Below are 12,694 nucleotides of genomic sequence, written 5' to 3'. Positions count from 1 at the left end.
TAACTTATGTTCCATTCTTTGACCTTGACAAATACACCTTGTATAACAAAACCTGTAAGGCTGAGTTGAACACTTTAGAACTCCAGGCTGGAAACCTGGCAGTGCAGGAGAGCCAGCCCTGATGCATGGTCTAGCGTAGAGTGGAGATTATCCTTTTCCTTAAAGTTAAACCAACTAGCACCTGGAAAGCCTTTCACATAAAACATTTGAGATAGATTTCTGAAAGTGGTTGGAATGAGCAACTTCCAAGGTAAGAAAGTTTTCCGTACAGAAATTACAGGGATTGGTGTTATTAAGGAGATTGGATGTTTTAACTGGGGTTTGGTGTTTTCCAGGTGAATTATTGGAATTCTAACGTGAATGAAGTCCAGGGGGTTGTAATGGATCAGGAGGGGAAGGTGGTGCACCGGCTGTTCGGGAAGTGGCATGAAGGGCTCTACTGCGGTGTGGCCCCTTCGGCAAAGTGCATCTGGAGACCAGGTGAGAGGAGCGGGAGCCTCTTGCCTCCGGAAGGCACCTGAGTGACAGAAGGGAGGGAGTGTCCCATCTCATGCAGTTCACCTTCTGTTTTTTTTTTTTTAATAGCGAAACTAAAAACATAGATGCTGATGGTAAGCATAGTTATATTTTATACTTAACATATAAACTATGTAAATCACAACTTTTGATAATAAGGATTACAAACTTTAGGCCTAATCTGACAAGTGGTCAGAGATGGGGCTTCCTGTAAAGTCATTCTGCATGCAATACCTACATTCAAAAACTGGGCATGTTTATCAAAGAGTTTAGAGAATTGAACTATACAAACTTAAATCCTTACTCATTTATTCTCTGTTCTAATAAAACAAGGGAAAGCCTGCAAACATCTATAATCCACAAAGTCAATAACTTAGCCAGAATAAGTGATCTTCTCACTTGAGCAGCGAAAAGCTGCAATATGTTGACATTTAATGAAAGATATCGAGAGAGTTCCGGTAATACACTAGCAATAATTGAATATCAGGGGTAAAGAGAACAAGTGTCCACGTGATAGTTATTTTCATTGCAATTTTGTCAGTTATATCCTAACTTTAAAATTAGATGTTGGGCAGCCCGGGTGGCTCAGCAGTTTAGCGCTGCCTTCAGCCCAGGGCGTGATCCTGGAGACCCAGGATTGAGTCCCACGTCGGGCTCCCTGCATGGAGCCTGCTTCTCCCTCTGCCTGTGTCTCTGCCTCTCTCTCTCTCTCTGTGTCTCTCATGAATAAATAAAATCTTTAAAAAAAAATAAAATTAGATGTTGGCTTTCTAAGAGACCTCAATGAGTATTTAAATTTCCTACTGGTAGAGTGGTTAGTTCATAGATGCAGCAGCTATTTACTGAGTAGTGATTATACATTAAGCTTTACTCTAAGAGCTTGGAATACATCAACAAGCGAAGAAGCATACGAAGATCTGCCTTTGAGTTACATTAAAATGTGCCAATAGATTAATATCTATTTAGATCTGCAGCTTTTCTAAAAGGAAGTAAAATTTCTGGTGAAATCTTAATGTTCCTAGTTAACCACCCCAGCAGTTAGTTACCCAGTTAAATATTTGAGGGAAAAATCATGGCAGAGTTTAGCCAGTAAAGAGTACTATATGTACAAAGTTTTTTTTTTTTTTTAAAGGCTGGATTTTATTAAACATATGAATCTCCCAGTTCTGATAGCTGGCACGAAGTTTCCTATCTAGCAAAATACAACGAATTCAATTTGCTTAAGAAAAATCTAATCTGGTTTTTATGACTACAGATTTGGTATTAGTATGGATTTTAATTAAGTTCCTGGGTTAAGTCCGCTTTTACAGGCTTTCTTAAACCTCTTTGCCAATCACAGTGCTTTATTGGCATCATTCCAGGTTCCATGCCAACCAACTATGAGCTCTACTATGGCTTCACAAGGTTTGCTATTGAGCTCAATGAGTTAGATCCTGTACTGAAAGATCTCCTTCCATCGACAGATGCCCGATTCCGGCCAGATCAGAGGTGAGCATTGGCAGTGATGTTTGAAATGGACACTAGACCATGGCGTGGTGCTACAGATGCCATTGAGGCTTATTTTCACCACCATCATTTATTTATTCATTTAAGCATTCACTCATTCCCTTATTCGCTCCACAAAGTTTCCCACAGATGATAACACAGTTCTTAACCAAAGGCGTCTGCCCCCCCACCCCAAATTCACCAGAAGTATGCAAATTCATGAACTCTGTCTTCACTAAAACCTCCTCCAGCGTTTTCACCTCTTTACTTCTACTACTCTGTAACATGGACTAGCTTTTACTATGAAGAATAGGAAGATAAGCTACAGGAGCACCTAGAAATGCTTCGAGTTAAAGTCTGGAGTTTAGCCAGCATGATTTTGAGATGTACTCAAACAGGGTGTGAGATGTACTCAAAATACAGTCCCTTTAATACCTTCTGATCCTTATTTTTTATTGTTCTTATATGGTTCTATGTGCGTGTTGTCCATTCCTACAGAGTTAATTTTCCTTGTTCCAAAAATGCTATATGCCACACAGATTCCACCCAAGATCATTTTCTGTTTCCAGTGTATTTGTGGCTTTATGTGTTTTCTGCCAAAAGGTTCCCGTGTTGAATGTCCTGCTGTTTAGTCCTCCTACTACATTCCCCCCACCCCCAGAACGTGAGATCTCACTGTTTGACATTCACATTGATCAACAAACTTCCATGTACCTTATATTGAATCCCTGTTCTTTGCTCTCGTTTTGAAATTTAAGTACAGGTTTTGCAAATCACCACCAGGCCTGTTGTTTCTTTCTCGATTCTGTCCCCCTTATTCCCTCCCTGAATTTCATTGACGATCCATTTCCTTTTTGTGAACTTTTTTGTAATCTCCCCTAGTGTTAGATTCTCCTTTTTCTTTTTTTTTATTTATTTTTTATTGGTGTTCAATTTGCCAACATATAGCATAACACCCAGTGCTCATCCCGTCAAGTGCCCCCCTCAGTGCCTGTCACCCAGTCACCCCCACCCACCGCCACCTCCCTTTCTACCACCTCTAGTTCGTTTCGCAGAGTTAGGAGTCTCTCATGTTCTGTCTCCCTTTCTGATATTTCTCACTCATATTTTCTCCTTTCCCCTTCATTCCCTTTCACTATTTTTTATATTCCCCAAATGAATGAGACCATATAATGTTTGTCCTTCTCCGATTGACTTATTTCACTCTAGATTCTCCTTTTTCGCCAGTTTGAGTCTCTCTGATAAAACAGGGAAACTCCTTCCCTCTCAATCTGTTCTAAAAGTAGGTGGAGAACAGCCAGCTACCCGCCTGCCTCCTCTGGCCTTTACCAAGTGTGTTTCAGAGAATATGGAAAAGAAATGCTAGCTGGTACTTCCTATTGTCCTAAGCCCAGGCTCGCTCATCATCTTGAAAATCTCAAGTTAGAGAACCTGAAAGAGCACAGAAGAGTCCTCAAGGCCAAACGACTCCCCTTCTAGCCCTAGCTTTACATTGCTGTATAAAATCAGTCAGTTTACACACACAGCAAGTGTGTGCACGGGAGGCCTGGGCCGGGAGCGAGGGGACATTATCAGAGTGTGACTGTCCACCATGTTATATTCTCAGCCACTAGAGGGTAACTTTATCCAAAATGAGATTATTTTTTTCTCAGCAAAGAGGACGCTGTGCTAGAGGGATAACTGTGTTGTTCTTAGATTTTTGGAAGAAGGAAATTTAGAAGCTGCGGCCGCAGAGAAGCAACGGGTGGAGGAACTCCAGAGATCTCGAAGGCGCTACATGGAAGAAAACAACCTTGAACACATACCAAAATTTTTTAAGTAAGTCAGCTCATTCCCCTAGCAAGCTCATGTTTTGCAAATGATCGCCAGCAGCAATGAGAGACTCTGGGTGGAAAAAAAAAAAAAGAAAGAAATGAGGGATGGGTTAGTGTCCAGGTAACTTAAACTGACTTCAGTTAAACTTCAGTTTGGGTTAAGGGAAAGTAATGAGCCAGGTTTTGCACTTGTGAACAGTTTGTAATGATAAAACCCACTTCTCCTCCACAGCTTTTTGCTTTTTGTGGGCAGCAGAAAGGGTGAGGGCCTTGCACAGAACGCTCCTTGTACTTCAGCAACACCATTTAGAACGGTGGAAACTTGTTTCCGCTCCCTCAGCTCAAGGCCCCAGTCGGACCCCACTACCCACAAGTCATCCTGGCTTCATTAGTATCCAGTGTTATTTCTAACACATGGGGCTGTGTCGTTCAGGTTTGGTCCTTCTGTGGTAGGATCGTGGATCATTATTACAGGATTATTTGCAGGATTATATATACTTCACACAGAACCAGCTGTATTTTCCAAATCCATCTGCTGCCCTCCTGAGCCGGGGCAGATCAGCTCAGAATAACCTCACACCCTTTAGAGTTGCCATCTCATGACCATCGCCTGGGAGCAATGCAGCCTTGCCCTGTAGATGTTGCTAGTGCGCTCTGGGCGGGACCATGGAGGGGCTCACAGAGCTACTGTGGTCACATACTTCTCCCTGAAAGTGAAGCAGAGACTGTTCTTGTGGGTCTGGGGCCTGAAGCTCTACTTAAATGTGCTTTTTTTTTTTTAAAAAAAAAAAAAAAAGACCTATTAATTTATTTATTTGAGAGAGCAAGGGGAAGGGCAGAGAGAGAGAGAGAAAGAATCCAGAGCAGACTCCGCACTGAGCGTGGAGCCCAATGTGGGGCTCGATCTCACGACCCTGGGATCATGACCTGAGCCAAAACCAAGGGTCGGTGCTTAACCGACTTGGGTACCACCCAGGTGCCCCATACCTGCTTTTTCAGGGGCAGTTCACTTTCTAGCCTTGCCTAGAAGTGATTTATTCGTGCCCGTTGCCCCCACCCCATGACTCTATCTGCTTCTATTTCAAATAGACAATAAAAACAAATAAAAAAAGAATTTCTTTTTGGTCAAAAATAGTCCAGTCACCAATAAGCAGGTAGGACACTAACTGGCTTACAAAGTACCCCTCATACCTATACATCTTCTCTACGGGAGCTGGTCCGATTACCAGGCCACCTTGATGTGATTTGTGTCTAATGCTGATTTTTATGTCTCCGCAGGAAAGTTATTGATGCCAATCAAAGAGAAGCCTGGGTTTCTAATGATACCTACTGGGAGCTGCGAAAGGACCCTGGGTTTAGCAAAGTAGACAGCCCTGTTCTTTGGTAAACTGGGAATGTAGAGCTAGCCAACATATCACGCTCTGAATGAATAAATACCTATGCACAATTATGTTTCCTAGAGCTCCGCGTGGTTTCTGGGTCGACTGAAAACCCACCGTTTGCTTTTCTATTCATCTTTATAATGGACTTTCAGAAGTGCATTAGACAAGGCCCCTAACCACTTTCGGATCCTTTCTGTTTTGCTGCAACCATATCCCTTAAAAAAAAAAAAATCCACGCCCTCCTCGAAAAGCAGAATAAAAGGAGCAGAATATAAAACCCAAAGTCTGAAGCGTCTGTAAAGAAAACAAACTGTAACTGGTGCTTAACGCTGATCCAGAGAGTGCGAGGCAACCTGATGCAGAAACCACGCGCCTGGTCCTTTGTCCCGAAGCGCTGGCCCCTCGCGCGGGGGGTCCCGGGGACGCCAGTCGATCAGCTCCGACCTCGAGTGTGTCTGTTTGACGTGGTGTACTTGTTACTGACCTTGTCCACAAAGATGTGATACTTCTCAGAACCCCGTTCCATCTGTACGCCATTGTTCATGCCTTAAGAAATGCAAAGATGTACAAATAAATCATTTTTTCAATGTGTGCGCATAGGTTCATGTGAGGGACAGCTCTTTCGAATCGTGGCACGATTCGCTTTCTGGGATCAGAACGCGTAGAAGGCGGACGGAAGGGGATTTTTGCAGAGTAGACTGCACCTGCTTTACTTGGAACGTTGGCGACGGTCTGGTCTGTCTCAAGGGCAAGAAGCAAAAGGCGTGCTCGGCAGAGGTGTGTGTTCACGTCGCTCGTCCAGTTCCTGTCCCGCCACCAGATAATAAACCCTCTTGCACCTCACCTCACGGTGTGCCCTGTTATTTGGCAATATCTGTACTTGATTTGAACCCTTGGCATCAGTGTTAAAACCTTAGAAGGGAGTAATAACGAAAAGCACGTGGGGTTTGTGCGTGGGCTTAGGAGCCACCGGCCCCCCAGCTGGGTTGGAGGGCGGCCCAGTGTGGCCCGCGTTGCTGTGCTGCGCCTGGCCCATGGGCAGCGGTGGGACCCCACTGGGAGCACAAGCAAGGGTACTTAGTAGCTTATTTGCATTGTTTGTATGAGTTCTATGCAAAACCATATTTTATATTCTCATCAAGTGCTCCTGTGTGATATGTCTTAGGCATTTGCCTTGCTTTTGGCAGAGATTAAAAAAAAACAAAAAACAAAAAAAACAAGCTAAGGATTTTATCCATCCCAACAAAGGCAGGGTGGGGGTAGGGGCAGAAATATGCTTTTACCTACTTGAGGATTTGTTTTGTTTTGTTTTTTTCTTCCAGTATACAGAGGCTTTTGTAAGAAACTTGCATCAGTGTTCCTGAGTTTCTGCACGTAGACGACTATATAAAAATGCCTGTATGTTTAAAAAAAAACTCCTGATGGAGCTTTTCCTAGAGAATTAGAAAATGACATATATTTTATTCTTAGACTCTTACCATCGGATTTTAAGCGCTATTTTAAACTCTGATAACAAGGCTATGGACATCTTACGTTTCGTTACGAGGTGTTGATTTTCGTGTTTTCTCTCCTCAGCCAAGCATCCCTAATCGGTGGCTAGTCCGCTCTCAACCACCGCTGCCCTGAGAGCCGGAGGGAGAAGCCTGCAGTGTCCACTAGGTGGAACGGTGTTTTAGTTTTGAAACTCATCCCTCCTCCTACCTGAGTGCCCTACATTATGTGTACCGTAGGGTTTGAAGAGAAATTTCCCTTCAGTGAACCCCCTAACCCCTAGACTTTAGCCTTCCACTGGAGCAACACCCTCCCTCGGATTCTCGATGCCTTTAATTTCCATTTGAAATCCATAGGTGGCTTGCCTCGAGGTAGTACAGTTATTCCCTTTGTTACTGATTTTTTTTCCTGTGCATTCATCTTGAGGTCTTTTTTTATCTGCGTCCTGAGACCCAGGCCTTTAATTTTAATTAGAATTTCATCTGAATTCCGTGGTCTTCCCCTTGGAAGTCTGTCCTCCCGCAGTCGGTGAAGCTTTAAATATGATTTAAAGTGGTTCTGGTCTGTACTTACTGGCACTTCCCTGAACAGCCTGAAAATAAGACAATTCTGCAACGCAAAGGTACTGCAAGCAGAGAAGCAGGAAGGCCAAGCACTAGGTGACCACGGGCGCATCAGTCAGACGGTCAGACGGCTGAGAGAGGACCCAAGGCCCATCAGGGAAGCAACTGCTGTACCCCCACATTCCGCTGTAATTGAGGAAACGAGTGACTGCTAGAGAGGCCCTTTGCTAGATAATAAGTTCAAGCTACAAATCAAGTAGGTAAATGTTGGTCAGAGCAAACCTGAAACTCTGGGATTTCAAGATGTGGATGAGAAGAATGTCACATCATGGAAAGCACCACATTTTATCATATCCCAGGTTTAGAATCTCTTTTGAGTTCTAGATATCCCGATTGGACTTCCAATTCAAGCAATCAGTTCAGTTTAGGTGATATTCCTATGATACCTGAATCTCCCTATTAAATACTCACACCCATGTAATGGCCTCATCCCTAACCCCCCCCCCTTTTTTTTACTTTTTATTGATATCACCGTTTTAGAATTGTGAGACTTACTCTGTTTGGGATTGTCATCTGCATAATTTGGGGACTTTTGAGACTAGTTTAAACAGCAAATGGATAGAAAAACATATTAGATCGTTCCTGATAAAACCTGACTTATTAGAATTTTAAATAAGGCTCTTTGTTTTAAGGGTACTTTTCTTATTTGTTTTTCCCTAAAACAATCTAAAATAGAGATTTAGTTCATCTGTATACCTCCGCCTTGATTTAGTCATAAGCTCCTTCCTTCATCTTTCTGAGCTGGTCATTAAGGAAAGCAGTGATAAGTGATGATGGTCCCATGGATGTGGCTAGACTGAACAGATCGATGGCACACACCAGCACTCATCAAGGTCGACCAGAAACTAATTATTTTGCTTCCATATGCTGCCACCCAGGGTGCAAATTTACTCTCAGATTTTGCTGTTACTGTTTTTTTTTTTAATTAAGTCGTTGTTTTTCACAGGTTACTTAAAGTTCCCCAATAAGTTCCAGGCAGTTGTAAGAGTAAACCTCTTTTAAGATACCTTTTAATATTACCTATCAGTTAGATGTGACATAAAAACTACCAAACATATTTTCCGAGTAAGAGAAACCAAGGGGGTATCAATACAAAGGATGCCAGGCTGTTGATTTTCCAAACCTTTTGCTCCTCTTCATTCGTCTGGTCCTGTGCCTTGCAGCAATCCCACTAATCAGTCATTAGCCCCCTGCCCCAAGGGGCACTTGGAAGGCAGGGGTTAAAAGAGGAACCCAATCAATGGTTTGCTTAGTTCTGTTACGGCTGTGACTGGAGAAGACTTTATAATCATAATCTAATGTATGATTTTGTTATTAAAAAAACTAATTATCCATCTTGTCTAATCTTGTTCCCTGTCATCCTAGATAATGAAGTGTTTGGGGGAGCAGAGCTCCTCACACGCCAGGGGGTGTAATAAATGTTTGCACTTGGTTCAAGTCGTTATATTATGAATGTGGCACAGTAAATAAAGTTTGTGTACAAAAGACTAGTTTATTTCTATGGGAGCCATTATGTTCAGGATATATATAATGTATCTAATTAAACAATTATGAATCTATTTTGTGCTCCAGAAATGTTCTTTTGGGGGAAAGATGGAAAAAATGTAATTGGAGCTAAGATTAAAGTGTCTTCGGTTTTGTTGGGGTTTTGTTTGTTTCCAAAAAGCTTCCCAGTCATTTAGAAATACTGCTTATCAAAACATGATTAAACCCTCTAATTTTTAACTACACACCTCTTGTGTAGAATTGACAGCTTATAAAGAGTACATTGCATGAATCATTCTGTTAAGCCTGACTTTGTTCAGCTTTAATACATGACCATGAGGACACAGCTTACGTACCCGTGTGAGAACACTTCTGTGTCCCTGAATTGTAAGACCTCCATTGCAGCCTCCGCTATTAGAGAAGATGGCAAATTGCTTAAGAAGGGGTTAGCTTTAATTCTTTCCAAATGAGATCTAAAAACAGAAGTCTTTAAAAACCATTGTGATGAAGCAGGATGCCCAACATATGAAGCAAGTGAAGCCCCATGATTAAGCCAACTTAACATGTGGTGGTTTCCTGTTACCTGCATCTTTTTGTTTCCCAAAAGCCCCAATATTCTTCTCTTTCCTCTGGTCCTAATGTACTGAGGGTGAGGGATACACATGTCTGTTCTTTTGCACTCTGTCATTGAGTATGGGAAGAATCTGCAGTATTTATGCACAGTTGCAGGGAACCACTGCATTTAGCCTCCGTGGAACACTATTCAATGCCTGTGGATTAAAAATTGCCCCATAATTATATATTATTTATTTCCTTGGTTTCTTCATTGGTAAGAAAAAAAAAATAAGAATTTATTTTCTGCCATTTTTTTCCTATTATACCTTCCTTCTAAATATAGATAAAAGGAATTCGAGTTTTCAGAAAGTAAGGTATAATTCTATTTGAGTCTTCTTACTTTAAGTTAATAAGGTAAGCAGCAATTTAATACTGTTAAACAGAAGAATGCTAAAACTATTTTGTCTTAGGCACCAACTTCCTGCACCCCGTGTTTGTCTTCATCCAGCTATTTCTTTAGGAAATGGTATGTTGCTAGAAATTTTTTTCAGTCACTTCAAGCTTTTATTGAGATATCACTGACATAAGCTTTACATATATGAATAATTTGGTACATTTTGACATCTATGTACACTCTTGACACCATCACCACCAAACATTTCCTCTGCCCCTTTATCATGCCTCTTCTGCCCTCCACATTTGCCACCCTGAGGCAATCTTTGATCTGCTTTCATTGCTTCTTAAAGTCTGCATGTTTTCTTGTATTTATTACATATGGGACTTTCCTAGAAGACTGTGCGTACAGGTATATGGATGCCTCCAAACTCCTCCCGTGCCACTGCCGCGGTGTCTACCATCAGCAGCGACACATTATGAGACGATCTCATTAAGTTATATATCTGGTAGCCCCGTAGAAAGTTTAGATTTTAAAAAGAAGACAATTAACTTTTTCATATCAAAATGGTCGTGTAAGTTAATGGATTCATTTCCATCTCTGCAGTGTGTGTGTGGGGGGGATGGTCTCTAAAATAATGGTAACAATGTACTTTTGGCAGTGCTGCAGAAGCCCTGAGAAGTGTTTGCCTCTTGTTTGTAAGGAACAAATCACTGACAAAGCCATGGGAATCCAGAATGACCGCTCTTGAAATGATGGCATCTTGATAATGATGACAAAGGAAGCAGGCTTTGCTGCTTTATTATTTGCCACATTGGAAAGTTCCAGGGCTCAAGGAGGCTAACTTTCCATCTTTTCTAATGTGCTCATTCCTCATCTAGAGATCAAGTTGTTAAACCTAACTTTCAGAAAGAAATGGAAATGAAATAGTTGCAGTCCAGGGAAATTCTGCCACTGGCAGCTGTGCAAGTTGAAAGCTTATTCCTCATTTCTTGCCCCGCAAAGCCTATTGCTTAAAAGTAGAAAACTTTTCCAGAGACTCGCAAATACAGCATGATTGACATTAAATGCTACTGGAGAAAAAAGTCAAGAATGAGTAAAAGAAACGGAATCTGAGAACGAGAAGTAGGCTCCCTGAGTGGATGGGTCCCAGAGAGCCAAGTTAACGCCTTGGATTTTTATTTATAAACAGATACCTGAGCTCCCCTCTGAAGATTCTGAGTCCCTTGATCTAGGGTGTGAACCAAGAATCTGCATTTTACCAAGCACCCATAGCCCCCAGGAAATTTTAAGGCAGAGGGGAAACCTCTATGAGCATGGGCTGGCCCAACCACCTACACTCCCTGGCCCCTGCTCCAATCTCAAGATTTTGGTTTTTTGTGGTCTCATAGTGACATTTAGGAGTCAACAAGAAAGTCTACTTCAGGCAATAAAAACTGACTCGAGCTTGGTGACTTGTGACTCACATTGCCGTGCTTGGCTTCTTGGCATTTTGATGACTTCTATCCCGAGGCCAGTGCTGTGATATGAAGGTGAAGAGGGAGGACAGAACTCTGAGACCTGAAAGATGAGGCTGCGTTAACCAGAGACTGTCAAAGTCTGTTCTGGGGCATTCTGACCAAACTAGGTAAATAGAACTTTGCTCTTCAAAGCCATGGATCAACCTCTCCTGCCTCACCCTCCATTCCCTCCTAAATCTGGTTTATGCCTCCAAGGGAAGTTTCAAAATTGGGCTGAGGGGGTCTTCCTGGCTGGTGGAAGCCCACAGGGAAATTCCATGGCAAAGCGGGCTCTTGATCACCTGACAGATTTTCATAACGAGGTATAGCAGCAAATTCTTTATCCACGTCAGCTTGTTGCCTGAAAAATATTACATTTTTAAATTTTTCATTTGAAAAGGCTCCACTGTGAAATTATTCCACTTAAAATTGAATATACAAAGGCAATAGTCATACTGTTTGTTTGCCTATGGTCATTTTGAGATAGAAAAATTAAATTTTATCTTACATTAGGGGTAGAATTTCAGGGAACTTTCTACAGAAAAAAGAATAGCTTATAGTTAAATTTCCTATTGAAAGAGGAGTTATTCATTGAAAAACATAGTCTAATCTGTGTCACCTTGAAATAAGAATTGTGTCTCTTTGATGATTGCTGTGTACCCAGAATGTTACCTTTGTAAGAACACAGGAAACTCAACAAATTTTAAACTACATAAAGAGGCTTGAGTTTTGTGGGTAGTATGTGCTAATGACCTGACAAAATGAGTAAATATTGGTATCTCCAGGAAGACACTTCAAGTTGGATTTAAAGAACATTGAGTATCTATTCTGACTACATTTCCAGCTCTTTTTTCTTGTGGTAACAATGCAGAAACGGTTTTCCGATCACATACTAGGACAAAGGACTTCTCCCTGAATTTTGAACTTATTTATATGAAGACCTAGAAAGCTGGTTTCAGCTTTCTATTTTGTTTCTATATTATAGGAGTAAAACTGTGTGTAGTTCTTAAAAGTTGCAGGAAACTCAAGGCCTCACAGATGAGTTTGTCCATTGCTGGGCTCTTGGGAAAGCTCCTAGGGATTGGCTTTTCCTCATCCAATTGTCCTCCCTCAGAAAGAGGCTGTTCCTCGGCGGGATTTTCTGTCACTGAGGAAAGCCCTTCCAATAAAATAGTGACAGTATATTTTGTTTTTCATCATCGTACACATTGTAAGCAGAAGATTTCTCAGTCTTGACTTCCAAGTCTTGAATTTCTTATAAAGAAGTGGAAGAAGAAATATTTTCAGTCAAAGCAATACACCAAACCTTTGGTCACTCGAATCCCCAGATGTTTCCTCTAAAAATATTGGCAGTTGGCCTATTTTCAACCCTGCTGGAATTTACTAAGCACATAGGCCCTGGGACCTTTTCAAGAGTCCCCCCCCCCCCAAGAATGTCCCAAGAATGTTC

At 41.7% G+C, this 12,694-nt stretch overlaps 1 protein-coding gene across 16 annotated transcripts in view; it reads left to right on the top strand.

Annotated features, from left to right (window-relative positions):
- OSBPL6 (oxysterol binding protein like 6) overlaps nt 1-8,870 on the top strand; it is a 213,185-nt gene extending 204,315 nt beyond the window's left edge. For 15 of the 16 annotated variants that reach the window (XM_077883584.1, XM_077883585.1, XM_077883589.1 and 12 more), the window contains 4 exons: nt 336-480; nt 1,878-2,004; nt 3,697-3,819; nt 5,094-8,870. In XM_077883584.1, the coding sequence (XP_077739710.1) occupies nt 336-480; nt 1,878-2,004; nt 3,697-3,819; nt 5,094-5,202 (504 nt within the window). In that variant the 3' untranslated portion in view covers nt 5,203-8,870. The remainder of the gene's footprint in view (nt 1-335; nt 481-1,877; nt 2,005-3,696; nt 3,820-5,093) is intronic. The other variant, XR_013371940.1, reaches the window with a different exon arrangement.
- The last annotated feature ends 3,824 nt before the right edge of the window (nt 8,871-12,694 follow it).

This window comes from Canis aureus, chromosome 34 (genome assembly GCF_053574225.1).
Source record: "Canis aureus isolate CA01 chromosome 34, VMU_Caureus_v.1.0, whole genome shotgun sequence".
In the NCBI taxonomy this organism is placed as follows: domain Eukaryota; kingdom Metazoa; phylum Chordata; class Mammalia; order Carnivora; family Canidae; genus Canis; species Canis aureus.
The sequence above is the reverse complement of the archived record's forward strand: the minus strand, read 5'-3'. Positions and strand labels throughout refer to the sequence as shown.